At 42.1% G+C, this 17,350-nt stretch overlaps 1 protein-coding gene across 1 annotated transcript in view; it reads right to left on the bottom strand.

The window, feature by feature from the left end:
* Positions 1 to 4,739: 4,739 nt before the first annotated feature.
* SF3A3 (splicing factor 3a subunit 3) overlaps positions 4,740 to 17,350 on the bottom strand; it is a 731,641-nt gene continuing 719,030 nt past the window's right edge. The window contains exon 17 of the mRNA XM_044083506.1: positions 4,740 to 5,066. Coding sequence (XP_043939441.1) covers positions 4,989 to 5,066 — 78 coding nt within the window. The 3' untranslated portion in view covers positions 4,740 to 4,988. The remainder of the gene's footprint in view (positions 5,067 to 17,350) is intronic.

The following is a 17,350-nucleotide window of genomic DNA, read 5'->3' as shown; positions in this document are numbered from 1 at the left end:
AGAAAAAAAATTTAAACAAGACATAGATGCTTTTTTGAGTTTGGGTTTGGAAGAGGGTGTCATTTCTATAGTGGTTTAACATCTTACAGTTAAAAATTTTACTTATCAGTATTTTTACATGCTTCCCAAAATACACAAGGATCTAAAAAAACCCTCCTGGGTAGACCTATAGTTTCTGGCCATGGTTCTTTAACTGAACCGCTGGCTGCTTTTTGAAATACCTACATCCACTGCCGGCTGGAGCTCATTTATGTATTCAGGATACCACCAAATTTTTTAACATCTTACAAGATGCACAGTTAGAAACAGGATGGCACATGTGCACAATGAATGTCACAGTGCTGTATACAAATATTTCATTCTGGGCTGGATGAATGGCTTTGGAATACTGGTTGGATCGCATTCCTTTGTACAGCCTTGGATTTAATACTTTTTTATGTTTTGCAGAACATGTGCTTATCAAAAATGGGGAATGCTTCTTGCAGTTAGAGAGGACAGCTATGGGGGCATCTTTTCCTCCAATCTATGCTGATTTGTTCATGGGTTTTTAGAACAGATTATTTGTGATATTAATCATAACTTTTTAGAAACCATGAGCATACGGTGTAGATATCTGGATGATTTGGAAACCTGACGTAAAATAGTTGGATTCATTTGTACAATACCTCAATGAAAACAAGTGGAGGATGCAGTTTAGTATCAAATTTGATCTCAAAATCGCATTTGGATGTTTTGGTCTTCAAAAATAATGATGGCACTAACTACCACAGTGCTCAGAAATAAACTGTCAATTCAATACTTTGTTAGAAGCAACAAGAGGTCACCCAGCACACATTAAGAACATACCAAAATAACAATTTTTGAGAATTCGGAGAATGTGCTCATCAAAGGATGAATTATTACAAGAATCAGATGTTTTTAAGATTTTGTAATCATCTTAATCATTATAAAAAGGCTTTTAAATCCGATATAGAGAAACAACAAACAATGGAAGGGAGACCACTGGAAGGATGTCAACAATGTGGGCATTGCTCTGCATGTAAAAGTTATGAAAACCAAACATCTTACTACTTCTTGTAACACAGGACGAGTTTTTGACATTTACTGTTTCAGTACTTCTAGTTCGGAATGGGTAATTTATTCAATGACATGTACCTGTTCAGCTTTTAATGTTGGACAAACATCCAGACAATTCAAAACTCGTATCTATGAACATTTGCATGATATCAGAATTTATCACTCCTTTAATGCTTTATAGAAACATACTGTTAAATATAAAGATAAAACACAGCAACCACCAACTTGTACCAGAACTTAGGTCCAACAATAATAAAGGTGAATATCACAAAAAATGAACAGAAGGACCCAAGGACAGCCAAAAACTCCAGTATAATTCCGTCTTTAATGCCAAGGTAAAAACATGACCGCTTTCATAGCAAAGCTACTTCATCAGATGTATATTGCAAACACAAAGACTTCTCATTAAATACTTTAGTCATAATATCACATGACTATACTTCACTCTATCTTAACGGCGCAAACAGTTAAAACACTATCTAAATACATGATATATAATGCATACCAAATAGCAAACTTGTCAATAACTAATAAACATTACATCAAAATCATAAAATAAAGTTGTAATAAAAATACAAAAATATTATTTCCTACTCAATGATCTAGCTTTAAGTTTAGGTCTAATAGATACTCTGTCATTAAGGCCAGGTCCATAGTTTCCCCTGAGCCTGACTATCCATTTTGCTTCTAACTGCTCAGTTAGATTTCTAATATCACTCTTCCTAATGTTTTCAAAAATATGTCCTATTACCATAAACATAAAATAGTTTGTGTTGTCAGCATCTAAAACATGTTTAGATAGTGCACTTACATTGCTGTTCTTAGCAATATAAGAATAGGGTTCCTTGATTCTATCTCTGAGGGCTCTGTTTTTCCAATGTAATATCTTAAACATATGAGACAGTAAAAGCTAAGTACACCACGAGCTGTACTACATGTAGCATGTACATTGAATGTATATAATCTGCCCTGATCAGGTTGATTATATGTACTACTACTATCGATGGACTTACAAGCATGGTACTGACCACAGGCAGTACACTTAGGACTAAAATCAGTCACCTTGTTCCTAGGGTAACAAAGGCATCTTCTCAAAGATTTCATGTTCTTATAAACAAACTTTTGTTTAAAATCTATTTCTTTGATATTATCGTCTGTTGTTAAAATATTCCACTGCTTTTCAGTGATGTCCCTATACTGTTTTATAGGACTGGAATAATACAAACATACTTTCAACTTATTGTCCTTCTTCACATGATTTGAATTAATTTCACTACTACATTTCCTACCAAAGTAGTGCTTGGCTTTACTAGTTCTTAAATTACACTTTCACTGACTTCATCCTGAGCATAACCCCTAGCAGTAAATGCTTTCATTAAGCTCTTCAATTTGTGGACAATGCGTTCCTTCTATGGAAGGGGCCTATCAACACATTGCATGAGTTTCCTAGTTATATTAGTAACACCACTTCATTCTTAAGGTTCTCGTCAGAAATTCAGTTAATGTAAATTTCTTAGATGTTAAAGTATTGTTGGATTTAGAAGATAATATTTCAGCACAGTTGTATAGAAAGTCATGCCACTGTAATCACCTTTTATTTAGGGAGAGTACACATCCACCGCATATTTTTAAAAGTGTGGTTAGAAGTCAAGTTTATAGAGCTTCCAGACTGAGTACACAAGTAGACCCGTAGTTTAATGAAAGCATTTACTGCTAGGGGGTAGGGCTCAGGATGAAGTCAGTGAAAGTGTTGAATTAGTAATTTAAGAACTAGTAAAGCCAAGTCCTACTTGGGTAGGAATTCCAGTAGTGAAATTAATTCAAATCATGTGAAGAAGGGCAATAAACTGAAAGTATGTTTGTATTATTCCAGTGATATAAAACAATATAGGGACATCAGTAAAAAGCAATGGAATATTTTAACAGACGATAATATGAAAGAAATAGTAGACTTTAAACCAAAGCTTATTTATAAGAACATGAAATCTTTGAGAAGATGCGTTTGTTTCCCTAGGAACAAGGTGAATGATTTTAGTCCTAAGTGTACTACTGCCTGCAGTCAGTGCCATGCTTGTAAGTACATTGATACTAGTAGTACATTTAATCACCCTGATCAGGACAGATTATATACATTCAATGTACATGCTACATCGAGTACAGCTCATGTGGTGTACGTAGCTTACTGTCCCATATGTTTAAGATTTTACACTAGAAAAACAGAGCCCTCAGAGATGGAATCAATGAACGCTATTATCATACTGCTAAGAGCAGCAATGTAAGTGCACTATCTAAACATGTTTTAGACACTGACAACACACACTATTTTATGTTTATGGTAATAGGAAGTACTTTTGAAAACATTAGGAAGGGTGATATTAGAAATCTAACTGAACAGTTAGAAGAAAATGGATAGTCAGGCTCAGGGGAGACTATGGACATGGCCTTAATAACAGAGTACCTATTAGACCTAAACTTAAAGGTACTCATTGAGTAGGAAATAATATTTTTGTATTTTTATTACAACTTTGTTTATTTTATGACTGATGTAATGTTTATTAGTTATTGACAAGTTTGCTATTTAGTATGCATTACATATCATGTATTATCTAGATAGTTTTAACTGTTTGCGCCTTTAAGATAGAGTGAAGTATAGTTATGTGATATTATGACTAAAGTATTTAAGGAGCAGTCTTTGTGTTTGCAATATACATCCGATGTAGTAGCTTTGCCACAAAAGCACTTTTACCTTGGCATTAAAGACGGAATTAGACTGGAGTTTTTGGTTGTCCTTGGGTCCTTCTGTTCATTTTTTGTGATACTGTTAAATATCCCACTGCTATACTTAGCTTCACAGCAATAGATAGAATGTGTCACTGCAAACATAAAAAATTAGGGTGGCATGAAATTCTAAACAATGAAGACTGTGATTGGACTACCAGGCTAGGGGCACTTTTTTATCCTAGATCAATAATAATTATCAGAGGTGGAGTCTAATTAACTGATGTGAGAGTTAAGTAATTATCAAGTAGTTTGTGGTTGAATTACACTGAAGAAGGCAAAGGTTTGCAGAAATGGGTCTGTTTTTTCACAATACAACGTTGGATGCTGGTTTTGAGTGCTGGCCAATTTGTTTTTGAATAAAATACCAAGCCACACAACAATATAACTGCAAACAATATCACACTTGCATGCAAATTTAACAAATCTATATCGGTAATAAAATACCAATCCACACAACAATATAACTGCAAACAATATCACAGTTGTATGCAAATTTAACAAATCTGCCTAGAAAAGACTGAGAGATGACATAATCAGCTGCTTAATGAAACAGAAAAGAACCAAAATGTTAGAGGATGCTATTTCCTTTTAGCTATATACAGGATTGACTGTCCTGGTGCAGGTTAGAACTTCAGGCCACTACAGGAATGTTAAGCTCTATTAAGTCAGATCAAAAGGGCAAACGTCCACCAGTAGCTAATTCCTATGGATAAGGAATCCTACTGTAGTAGTAATCCTTATGATCATTTATTAAGTTACAGAACAGAAACAGATTAAACACAGTAAACCAACACACTGTATCATGCAGCAGTGTAGTATCCAAGCTATAGTGTTACAATAAGCAATGTTACATAGGAGACAAATACAATAAATTAACTAGAGAGTTTTCAATATTTTTTTTATTTTAAACATTTCACACTTCTATTAATCAGTACAGCAGTGACCAATTCTTCCTAAATGGAATAGAAGGAAAGCTGCTGGAATCTATGGTATACTACCGACAACAGGAGGAATTGAATGTCGCTGTCAACTAAACCGTACAAGTGTAAAGAATGTATTAAAATATGGAAAAAATTAATTTGTATTTTATAAAATTCTTGCTTATGGTCAGCTTCTGATGCTTGCATCTCTTACAGCAGACCCTGCCGTTTCAAGTCCTCATATGTCTTTTTGTTAACAACATTTCCACTGGAGTCTTCATATTCTTCCTATAAATGAAACACAAATAAGTAAGTTAAGACTCAATATGGGAAAAAATGATGTAATACAATCAATGTTATATTAAATTACTTCCATTACTTTCTTGACATGTGTAAAGTAACTCATGCTGTGAATAAAAAGTGTGTTCCTTATAATATTTTAGCTTAGTTTCTCTCTTAAAGAGAGCATTAAGGACCTGTTCCCTAGTGATAGTAGGGGGAGTTGTATTTGATGATATTTCCAGAGGGAAGGTTGAGGGGGGAGAGAGGAGCAAAGTTGCAGCTGAATTTATCAGCCAGGAGGTTTGCTATATCTTCTGGCTCAGTATAGGTGGCTCCATTTACAATGTGCTCTGCACACAATTGTGTATTGCCTTTAAGGTTGCGGACATAGCTAAAGAATGCTTTGTGGTTGTTCTTGGCCTAGGAGGCCAAACTTGCCTCAAATTTGGCTTTGGTAGACTTTATTTGTCCTCTAAGTTGTTTGGTTATTTTAATGATAGTGCTTTTATCCTTGCTGGGTGCTGCAACTCCTAATTTTTGTCATGATTTTCTTCCTGTTATACAGCCAACTGATTTTGTGATCCCACCAGGGTGGCTTGTTTTTTGAGTTAGTTCTGTACTTCTTCCTGGTGGGTACAGCTGCCTCTATGCAGCTATTAACGTGCTTCTACAAGGCAAGCTCTTGGAAACCTCCCCTTACCCATAATGCATCTCAGATCTTGTTTGCTAAGACTTTCTCCAGATGGAGAACATGGAGAAAAAATTACATGAAAAAGCCCATAAGGAGACCATTTCTGGAGTATGCAGAAAGGTAACCAAAGCAATAAAGCTTCCCGCTCTACCAGAAGCAAAGGGTCAGGGGCTTAGAGGGAGGGGATGTGAGGAGAAATGAAAATCAACAATACAGATGGAAAAATTATGGTGAGTACATAATGTCTTTCATTTCATCCTTACATATGGGGCAGGGTTCCCAGCTACCTTTATCCTGGGTGGACTCATGAAAGGATGTTTCTCAGAACCATCGAACCAAAGGAAAATCTTCCTCTGGAGACCAAATCCAATTTTTAATGAGCATTAAAGGTATGACAATTAGCCCATGTGGCCGCTGCACAAATTTTATCCATGGATGCATTAGCCTGAAAAATTGCTGAAGTGGCCATGGCCCTGGCTGAGTCAGCTCGAATAGGTTTGGAAGATCTACACCTTGTTTGGTGTAGATGAAAGAAATGCAATCAGAGAGCCATTTTGCCAGAGTAACTTTGGATACTGGAAGGCCTTTCCTAGGGCCTGCAAGGAAATAAACAATTTATTTGCCTTCCTAAAATCTTCTGTCCAGTGTAGATAAAAACGTAATTGCCTATGGACATCCATCAAATACAGTACACATTCACCTATGTTACTGAAGTTAGGGGGAAAAAAACGGGCAAGTTAATGGTTTGATTGCTACTAGTCTCTGAAAAAAAATTAGATAAAAAGGAGGGGTTGGTGCACAAGGAAACTCTGCCTTTATGGAAAATCAGGTAAGGAGTTTGGGAAGATAAAGCCTGAATCTCTGATACTCTTCTTGCAAATGTACTGGCCACCAGGAAGATGGTCTTCCAAGACAAAAATGTTATATCACATGTCGCTGTGGGTTCAAATCGGAGCTGAACAAGACGTAGCACCAAGTTTAGGTCCCATGGAGGAGAGTGATGCTTGTGAGGTGGCCTTAGCAATAGGGTCTCCTTTCAAGAAGGCTTTGCAAAGTTTGTAGGAAATCAGTGACGAGTTATCTTTTCCAATGTGAAAATCAGGGATAGCTGCTAACTGATCTCTAATCGTAGAGGCAGCTGCCCCATTATCAAAGAGGTGTGGCAAAAATTCTAGAGCAGAGTGGATAGGTGCTGTGAAGGGATCTACATCGTGTTGTGTGTCCAGATTACAAACCTGTTCCATTTGCTCCTATAAAGTTTTTGAGTGGATGGCTTATGGGAGGATAGCAAAATAGGAAGGACTGGGGAGGACAGCATAGGCTGTCTATAAATGGAATTGGAGGAAATAAGCCATCAGCTTGATGTTGTAAAGATTGGGACAAATCATTCTTGTTGAGTGTAACAGGAGGTCTGGAGTGGGTTCCAGAATCCAGGGTTTCTTCTGCAAATGAGGCCAAAGGAAGGGAAACCAGATTTGTCAAGGCCAAAATAGGGCAATGAGGATTACTGTTCTCTTCAACCTGTTTTCTTTCTGAAGAAATTTGGGGATCAAGGGGGGGTGGGTGGAATGGCATACAGGAGACCGGGAGGCCAATCGTGCATGAGAGCATCCCTCGGGGATTCCCCTGTCAGGGGGATTAGGGCAAAATAGCTGCTGCATTTGTTTAGAGGGAATGCAAAGAGGTTGCATCAAGGCTGGCCCCATCTGCTGGGAATTTCTACTGCTACTTTTTGGCTGTGGGACCACTTGTGAGGCATGAGAAGGGATCTGCTTAATTTGCCCACTATCACATTAGACTTTCCCAGAATCTGCATTGCTACAAGAAAGCAGATGGATGAGATCGCCCATTGTCACACTATGTGCGCTTCTCGACACAGACGGTATGATCTGGTTCCTCCTTGCTCATCAGACCACAGACATGTTGTCTGATTGAATTGCCACTGTTCCCAGAGGAAGGGCAGTCTGAAAGGCCTGCAATGCTAGAAGCACTACCTGTATCACCAAGATGTTTATGTATAAATTGGCCTTGTTGGCAGACCTGGTGCCTTAGAGTAACTTCCCTAGATAATGCTCCCCCACCCTATCTGGGAAGAGTATGTGATCACTGTGGCCTGTGGTTGTCGAAGAACAAAGGACAGCCTTGTGTTAAGTGAGTGGAATGAATCCACCATGACAGGGCTCTTTTGCAGGTGTCTGTAATGAGAATTTGGTGAGATGTCGGTTGGTGAATAATTGACCACTGCACAGCCAAAAGTCATTGCATTATTCGCACGTGAAATCTCGCCAGCAGAACCAAGACTATAGTTGCAGCCACTGGACCTAGAGCCTGTAAGGCATGACAGGCGACTATCTTCTTGTTCTGGAGCAGTCTGTGTATTTGGCACCTGTCAGTACTCTGACAGGTGGAAGTTTTGCAATCATCTGAATAATGTCCAGAACTGCTCCTATAAATTCCAGTGTTTGAGAAGGGTCCAAGTGAGATTTTGTAATTTATGGCTATACCTAGTTCTGCACAGATTTGGATAATGGAGTCTTTTGCTTGGATAAGTAGATGCCTGCTAGGGGCAGAAATGAGCCAATCATCCAAACAGGGAAAAATACAGAACCCTTGGTATCTCAGGTGAGCTGCTACCACTGCCATGCATTTGGTGAATACTCTGGGGGTGGTAGTGAGACCAAAGAGCAGTGCTCTGAACTGGTAATAACTGACTCCCAGCTGGAAGCGTAGTTGCTTCTGGATTGTCTGTCCATCTTTATGTGGTACCACGCATCCTGAAGGTCTATGAAGCGCATCCAACTGTTGCATTCCAAAAAAGGAAGCATGGACTGTACCATGACCGACTGGAGCTTGTGGTGTCAAACTGACTTGTTTAATCTGTTTAGATCCAAATTGGTCTCTAGTCCCCTGTTTTCTTTGGAACTAAAAAGAACCTTAAGTAAGTTCCGAATTCTCACTGGTCTGGTGGGACCTCTTGAGTGACTCTCTTGTCTAGTAGTTTCTGAATTTGAATGACTGCTTGACCCTTTTAACTGGGTGGAATGTCCAAGACTTTCTTGTTTGGGGTGCTGGTGGGGAAAAAGGGATTAGATAACCGCTGGATATTACCTTCTGCACCCATATATCAGTGATTATTTTTAGCCAGTCTCTACAGTGCAGGGAGGGTCGACCCCCGATTGCCTGCAGAGGCAGGCAATCAGGCCTCCTTTCAGGAGCGCTGGAAGGGTTTCCCAAAGAAAGGTTCTCTGGACCCTTGATTCTGCCAGCCTCCTCTGCCGTGAGGATGGTATCTTCTGGAACTGTTCCTTCCTCTAGCCCGGGGGAACTCTCATGTGTTCTGGTAAGACCCTTGTGATTTCTTGAACTAGATTTTACCACCACCTCTGTGACCCATACGTTAAGGTCTCTGAGGGGCAGAAAAACATATGCCCATGGTAGAAAAGGTCTTACCATCCTTTTCACACCTGGATAATTTATCTTTGGCTTTGGGACCAAAAAGGGATGTGCCGTCAAATGGAGTGTTGACAAACGAAGACGTAAAAGGCTTCACAAAGTCCCACAGGTGCATACAGGCATGTCTCCTCATAGATATGCCAGAATCTGCAGCTCTACTCATTCCCTTGGCTTCATGCGTGGTGAGCCTCATGGCAGAAAGCTACAGAATATAGGGTTGCCAGATGGGAAGCTACCTTTTCTTGGACTCCCTCAGCTACAGCTCCCTCATGAGTATCTGACAGCTCCTTGATCAGATCAATTCGTAACCTGGTGAAGTGGGAAAGGTAATTCAGCGGTTATAAGGCAAAAAGTCGCCAAAGACTCACTTCCTGCCTCTATCCATTGGCCTGGAATCCTTATTAGGAGGATGTGCAGTGGAATTCTACTCTGCGAGTTCCTTTTTGGTAGCTGTCACCACGACCATGGCATCTACTGCAACCCCTTTTGTTTAATTCTTCTTGTCAGCTGGTGTAGTGATTATCTTGTTTGGTCTACGAGGGGTTGGCCTGACTGAATCTAGGCTCTCCCATGCCTGCAAAGAGATCAATTCTATGAGCTTATAGATGGATGAGAAGGCCACCAGGTATACAGACAGCTCAGGCAATGGATTACTGGTCTGAAGCCATCACAGATGGGTTTTCTGCAGTCAGGCGGTCCCTCGGTCGGCCGAATTCCAAAGTCTAGGTCCGGCGTCGGTTGTTGTCGCTTTCTCTCCTGACGTCAGTGAGGCCGGAGTATATAAGACACAGCCGACGCCATGTTCTTCAGTCTTTCTTGCCCCAGATGTCAGGTGCCCCCAAAAGGAAGGCAATACATAAATTCTGTTTATATGTATAAACAAGCAATGCAATACAATCCAAAATCAGTAGATGCAAGCAAATAAACCATAGAAGGATAACCCAGTCAGGTTGTATGAAGAGGGTGTTAGGCCCCATGCCTTTACCAAGTGGGGAAGGAGGGAGGGAAACCTGTACTGCAGCTGTATTAGCACTCGAACATCTACATTTATGGTAGGTACAAAACTGTACTATGTTCATCGTGCATACAGCTGCAGTAATCACAGATGGGTAGAGTCCCAAAGCTACGCACAGGGAGGTAGGTACTAGGAGGAACTGGGTTGAGCCAGAATGCCCTGCAACACAGCAGTGGCAAAGCCTGCTCTAGTTCTGGAATATAAAGGCAGGTGGTATTGTTTTGTGAAGGTATGTACAGAACTCCAAGTGGCTGCCTCCAAAATATCTTTGGTAGGAACTCCTCTGAGGAAGGCTGTAGAGGTAGCTGTGACCCTGGTGGAGTGTGATCTGATACATGTAGGAACAGATTTCCCATGATAGGAATAACAAAACCGTATGCATTGGCCTATCCACTTTGAAATAGTCTGCTTGGAAACTGGCTTCTCTTGAGCACCTACAGCATAGGACACAAAGAGTTGTTCTGATTTCCTGAAGGACTTTGTTCTGTCCAAATAGTAACGTAGCTGCCTATGGATGTCTAAAGAATTTAGCAGCCTTTCCCCTTTGTTTTGAGGATTTGGGTAAAAGGTAGGAAGGTGTATGGCTCGATTTAAAGCTACCCTGGATACCACTTTAGGCATAAATGATGGGTTGGTACGAAGGGAAACCCTGTCCTGATGGAAGATGAGAAAGGGCTGCACCGCCATGAGGGCCTGTAGTTCCGAAACTCTACGAGCTGAAGTGATAGCCAGAAGGAAGGCTGTTTTCCAGGACAAATATTGCAAATCTGTTGAGGCAGCTAGTTCAAAAGGAGGCAATGTTAATTTTTCTAGTATGTAATTAAGATCCCAGGCTGGTATTGGTTGTTTCCTTGGTGGTCTTATATTCTTAGCCCCTCTGAGGAACTGTCGTAAGAGTGGGTGAGAAAATAAAGGCGGATCCGTGTTGAATTCTGCAGAAATGGCTGAGGCATGGATTTTTATGGAAGAAAATGAAAGTCCACTGTTCAGCAGCTCAGCTAGATACTGTAATACCTGAGGCAAGTTCAGTTTTCTAGGGTCCTGGCCTTTTTTCTCATTCCAAGAGCAAAACCGCTTCCATTTTGCGGAGTAAGCTTTTCTAGTAGATGGCCTTCTGGCCTCCAAAATGACATCCTGCACCTCCTTGGAGAGTAAGTTCTGTTGTGGTGTTAAGAAATTTTCCATGCAGCGAGATTGAGTGTTTTCAGCTGACTGTGAAGAGTTTTGTAGCTGTGCTGAGTCAGCAGAAGAGGCATTAGAGGCAGGGACCAGGGAGGAGTATGTGTTAGGCTCCTCAGGAGTGGGTACCAGTGTTGCCTTGGCCAGTCTGGAGCAATCAGTATCATCTTCGGTCTGTCTGCTCTTCCTTTCAAAAGCACCTTGGGCAGAAGAGGCAGAGGTGGGAATGCATAAACTGTCCATGCTGTCCAACTGAATAAAAGGGCGTCCACTCTCCAGGCCTTTGGATGAAAGGTCCTCGAACAAAACTGTTCCAATTGATGATTCCTGTGGGAGGCAAAAAGATCTATGTCTGGCCTCCCCCATGCTTGGATTATTTCTGTAAACACCTGAGGATGTAACTTCCATTCGTGTGGATCTGTCATATTTCTGCTTAGATTGTCTGCCAGCGTGTTTTCCAATCCTGGCAAGTACTGTGCTTGAAATTCGATTTGCCATTCCAGAGCCAAGTTCCAAAGAGTCACGGCTAGTCTGCACAAGGGGTATGAATGCATTCCTCCTTGTTTGTTTATGTACCACATTACTGTGGTGTTGTCTGTTCTTATCAGTAATTGTCCTGGATGCAGGAAGTCCTTGAAAGCTGTAATTGCATTTATTACTGCTAGCATTTCTTTTTGATTGATGTGAAGGTGCTTTTCCTTTTGGGACCATTTGCCCTGAATGCACCTGTCCGTCATGTCGCCCCAGGCGTAATCTGAGGCATCTGTTGTGATGACTTGCTTTGCTTGAGGCTTGCAGAATGGGAGGCCTGTGTTTGCTTGACATGCTTGGGCCCACCATAGAAATTCCTTTTGCAAACATGGAATTATTGGTATTATTGTTTCCAAACTGTGACTGTGTTGAGACCATAGGTTTTTTAGGTACCATTGAAGTTTCCTCATATGCAGCTTTGCACATGGGATTAAAAGAATGCAAGATGCCATGAATCCCAGAGCCTGCAGGATTTTCCTTGCAGTAAGCCTGGTACATTTTGCTAGTATTTTGAAGTACTGAGATAGTTGCCCCTGTTTTTCTGGCGTAAGGTAGGCCATCTGGGTGTTTGTGTCCAAGTTGGCACCCAGGAAAGTTATTTTCTGAGATGGTGTTAGCCTTGATTTCTCTTTGTTGATTGTGTATCCCAGAGAATGCAGTAACCGCGTCACATATGCCAGATGTTCCAGAATGTGCTTGCTGTCCACTTGGATCAGGCAGTCGTCCAAATAAGGGTAAATTTGTATCCCTTGAAGTCTGCAGTAGGCAATCACTGATGCCAGGCACTTTGTGAATACTCTGGGCGCAGTAGATGAGCCAAAGGGCAATGCAGAGAATTGATAGTGGATTGAACCTGCAAGAAATCTGAGGTATCTTCTGCAGCTTTGTCTGATTGGGATATGCAGGTATGCCTCCTTGAGGTCCAATGTTACCAGCCAAAACTCCTTGCCCAGCATGGGAAGAAGCTGCTGTAATGTGAGCATCTTGAATTTTGGTACGAGTAAAAATGTGTTTAGGATGGATAAGTCCAAAATGGGTCTCCAGTCGGTTCCTTTCCTTGGTACCAGAAAAAGTCTTGAATAAAAACCTTGACCTTGTTCGTGAGTAGGTACATCTTGAATAGCTCTCATGCGCGTTGAAATTTGTAGTTGTGCCTCTGCCCTTTGATTTTGTGGCAGGTTTGGCATGCCTCTCATTTTTGGAAGAGTGTGGAATTGAAATTTGTAGCCTCTGTTTATAATGTCCAGGATCCATTTGCCTGTTGTGACGATATGCCAATTGCTTGCAAATAATGCTAGCTTTCCTCCCAAAGGTGCTGCCAGCTGAGACATGCTTGGCATGGAAATGAGGGAGTCATTGGGTTTGCTTCCTGTATTGTTGTGCACTGTCTTCGCCACCTCTTGGCGCTGGAGTTTGCCATTGTCGGCCTCTATATGATCCTTGTGATTGCCCACTGCCCCTTGTGCGTCTGTATCTACCTCTTTGGGGCTTGTCAGTGGCTGGAAAGGACCAGTTTTTTGAAGGCCAATTTCTGCTAAAACGTGGTGGTTGGACCTGTAAAAAAGCTTTGACAGTTTGCATAGATTTGGCTTTTTCTTCCATTTTCCATAGTATCTCCTCAGCATTAGTACCAAACAGCACATCCTTTTGTAAAGGGGCATCTAGAAGTTTAGCTTTCACATGATCAGGCAAGTTTTGTTCCCTAAGCCAGGCATGTCTGCGAATGACTGATCCTGTAGCAGCCGCTCTACTTGAGGCCTCTAAGGCATCATAACCACATTGTAAGGTGTGTTTACCCACTTGCTCTGCACTATGCATCATAGCCTGTAACTCCTTCAAATCTGGTTGTTCAGGTTGAGACATTTTATTCCTTAATTGTGATAACAGGAACTGTTGATATTTAAGCATATGAAACTGACAATTTAAGGCCCTCATGGCTAGGATGGCCGAGGTATATACCTTTTTTCCCCACCTTTCTAAAGATCTTGACTCTCTTTCTGCAGGAAGTGGATTCTTGGCAGTGGAGGCCTTCAATCCCTTGGGGCCTTGTGAAATGGTTTCAGGGTCAGCATTATGGCTTTTGAAGAGAAATTGGTGAGTTAGGTACTCTGTAGTACCTATCAGGTTTGACTGGTGCAGGAGGCAGAGAATCCGGGTTAAGGCAAGCCTCCGAATAAACATCATCAAGTATGTCCAAAACAGGAGGTATCGCCAGAGGTCTGTGTTGAGGTAACAAAAGAAATTCCCTAAGTCTTTTCTTGGAATCTGAAAAGTCTTGGCCTTCCCAATGGAAGTGTTCCCTCAAAGTGTGCAAGGTTTCCCCAAAGGAAAAATCCTCAGGAGGAGATACAGAAGGAATGGACTGCTCTGCATCCGAATCCTCAAAAGGGGAGTAAGAGTGTTCCTCTAAATCAGAATGTTCTGATAAAATGGATCCCTGATCAGAAGAGGGAGAATCTTCCTCCACTCTGGGTCTCTTGTCTGGAGGGGGTTGAGAACACCTGATAAGCGTAATTAAATCCTCAGCCATTTTAAGCATCTGTTTTTTAGGCATGGGACCTGGAGATGGGCCCTGTGCAACAGGCCTCTTGGGATGCCTGGCTGCTTTGGATTTAGTAAAGGCCTTAATAGAAAAAGAAGATGAGGGTCTAAAGACACCATGGGTGGAAGTGGACCTGTCCACATTAGTAGGCTCAACATTAGCAAAGGCTTTGGTGGTTGTAGTCTGGGAAAGGGCCGAGGTACCAGCGGTCTCGGGTACAGAGGACACCGCCAAAGGAGTGTCGTCGGTAGTCAGGGACTGCAAAGGCGTCTCGCTGAGAACCGGACCACGTGTAACCTGTTTTGGCGTGGTGTCGGCGGGGACCGCGGGCCTCGCGTGTCGGTCCTTGTCCTTGCGTTTTTTGGACAAAACGGTAGTCAGAGTATCCGACGACATTTTATAATCAAAGGCTTTACCAAAATAGTGTTGGGCGAACTCCGCCCGATGCTTAATAGTGTGTTTATTAAAGGTAGCACAAAAGCGACAGCCCAAGACGTCGTGGTCTGGGCCTAAACAAGGTATGCAGAGGGAATGGAAATCCTTATGCGGTATTTGCTTCCCACAAGAAATACAATTATTAACTTTTTCTGACATCGGACTGAGGCAAGAAAAGTTTCCCCAACGGGGTACTTAGCTTTAATGAAGACTTCGGTTTCCAATATTTCCGTAATTCAGGAGCTGGCCGACCAGCACTTGCGAACTGCTTCTGCTTCGGGCACCGCGCAGCAAAAAACACTGAAGAACATGGTGTCGGCTGTGTCTTATATACTCCGGCCTCACTGACGTCAGGAGAGAAAGCGACAACAACCGACGCCGGACCTAGAATTTGGAATTCGGCCGACCGAGGGACCGCCTGACGGCAGAAAACCACTGTACTATGTTCATCGTGCATACAGCTGCAGTAATCACAGATGGGTAGAGTCCCAAAGCTATGCATAGGGTGGTAGGTATTATAAGGAACTGGGTTGAGCCAGAATGCCCTGCAAAACAGCAGTGGCAAAGCCTGCTCTTGTTCTGGAATATAAGGGCAGGTGGTAGTGCTTTGTGAAGGTATGAACAGAACTCCAGGTGGCTGCCTCCAAAATATTCTTAGTAGGAACACCTCTGAGGAAGGCTGTAGAGGTGGCTGTGGCCCTGGTGGAGTGAGATCTGATACCAGTAGGGACAGGTTTCCCATGAAAGGAATAACAAAAACGTATGCAGTGGCCAATCCACTTGGAAATAGTCTGTTTAGTAACTGGTTTCCCTTGAGCCCCTATGGCATAGGATACAAAGAGTTGTTCTGATTTCCTGTAGGGCTTTGTTCTGTCCAAATAGTAACGTAGCTGCCTATGGATGTCTAAAGAGTGTAGCAGCCTTTCCCCTTTGTTTTGAGGGTTAGGATAAAAAGTAGGTAGGTGTATGGCTTGATTTAAGGCTACCCTGGATACCACTTTTGGCATAAAAGATGGGTTTGTACGAAGGGAAACCCTGTCCTGATGGAAGATGAGGAAGGGCTGCACTGTCATGAGGGCCTGTAGTTCAGAAACCCTACGAGCTGAAGTGATGGCCAGAAGGAAAGCAGTTTTCCAGGACAAATACTGCAAATCTGTTGAGGCAGCAGGTTCAAAAGGAGGCAATGTTAATTTCTCTAGTATGTAATTAAGGTCCCAGGCTGGAATTGGTTGCTTCCTTGGAGGTCTTATATTCTTAGCCCCTCTGAGGAACTGTCGTAAGAGTGGGTGAGAGAATAAAGGAGGATCCGTGTTGAATTCTGCAGAAATGGCTGAGGCATGAATTTTTATTGAAGAAAAAGAGAGCCCACTGTTCAGTAGTTCAGCCAGGTACTGTAAAACCTGAGGCAAGTTCAAAATTCTAGGATTCTGGCCTCTTTAAACCGCTTCCATTTTGCGGAGTAAGCTTTTCTAGTAGATGGTCTTTCTGGCCTCCAAAATGACATCTTGCACCTCCTTGGAGAGTAAGGTCTGTTGTGGTGTTAAGGAATTTTCCATGCAGCGAGGTTGAGTGTTTTCAGCTGACTGTGAAGAGTTTTGTAGTTGTTCTGAGTCAGCAGAAGAGGTATTAGAGGCAGGGGCCAGGGAGGAGTATGCGTTAAGCTTCTCAGGAGTGGATACCAGTGTTGCCTTGGCCAATCTGGAGCAATCAGTATCATCCTCGGCTTGTCTGTTCTTGCTTTCAAGAGTACCTTGGGCAGTAGAGGCAGAGGTGGGAATGCATAAACTGTCCATGCTGTCCAACAGAATGAAAGGGCGTCCACTTTCCAGGCCTTTGGATGGAAGGTCCTTGAACAAAACTTTTTCATTTGATGGTTCCTGTGGGAGGCAAACAGATCTATGTCTGGCCTCCCCCACGCTTGGATTATCTCCACAAACACCTGCGGATGCAGTTTCCATTCGTGTGGATCTGTCATATTCCTGCTCAGAGTGTCTGCCAGCGTGTTTTCGAGTCCTGGCAGGTACTGTGCTTGAAGTTCGATTTGTCTTTCCAGAGCCAAGTTCCAAAGAGTCATGGCTAGTCTGCACAAGGGATATGAGTGTGTTCCTCCTTGTTTGTTTATGTACCACATTACTGTGGTGTTGTCTGTTCTTATCAGTAATTGACCTGGATGCAGGAAGTCCTTGAAAGCTGTAATTGCATTTATTACTGCTAGCATTTCTTTTTGATTGATGTGAAGGTGCTTTTCCTTTTGGGACCATCTTCCCTGAATGCACCTGTCCGTCATGTGCGCCCCCCATGCGTAATCTGAGGCGTCTGTGGTTATGACTTGTTCTGCTTGAGGCTTGCAGAAAGGAAGGCCTGTGTTTACTTGACATGCTTGGGCCCACCATAGAAATTCCTTTTGTAGACATGGAATTATTGGTATAATTGCTTCCAAGCTG

Source organism: Protopterus annectens, chromosome 1.part1 (genome assembly GCF_019279795.1).
Source record: "Protopterus annectens isolate FY-2018-M chromosome 1.part1, PAN1.0, whole genome shotgun sequence".
Lineage (NCBI taxonomy): Eukaryota > Metazoa > Chordata > Ceratodontiformes > Protopteridae > Protopterus > Protopterus annectens.
This window is presented reverse-complemented; position numbering and strand designations above follow the sequence as displayed.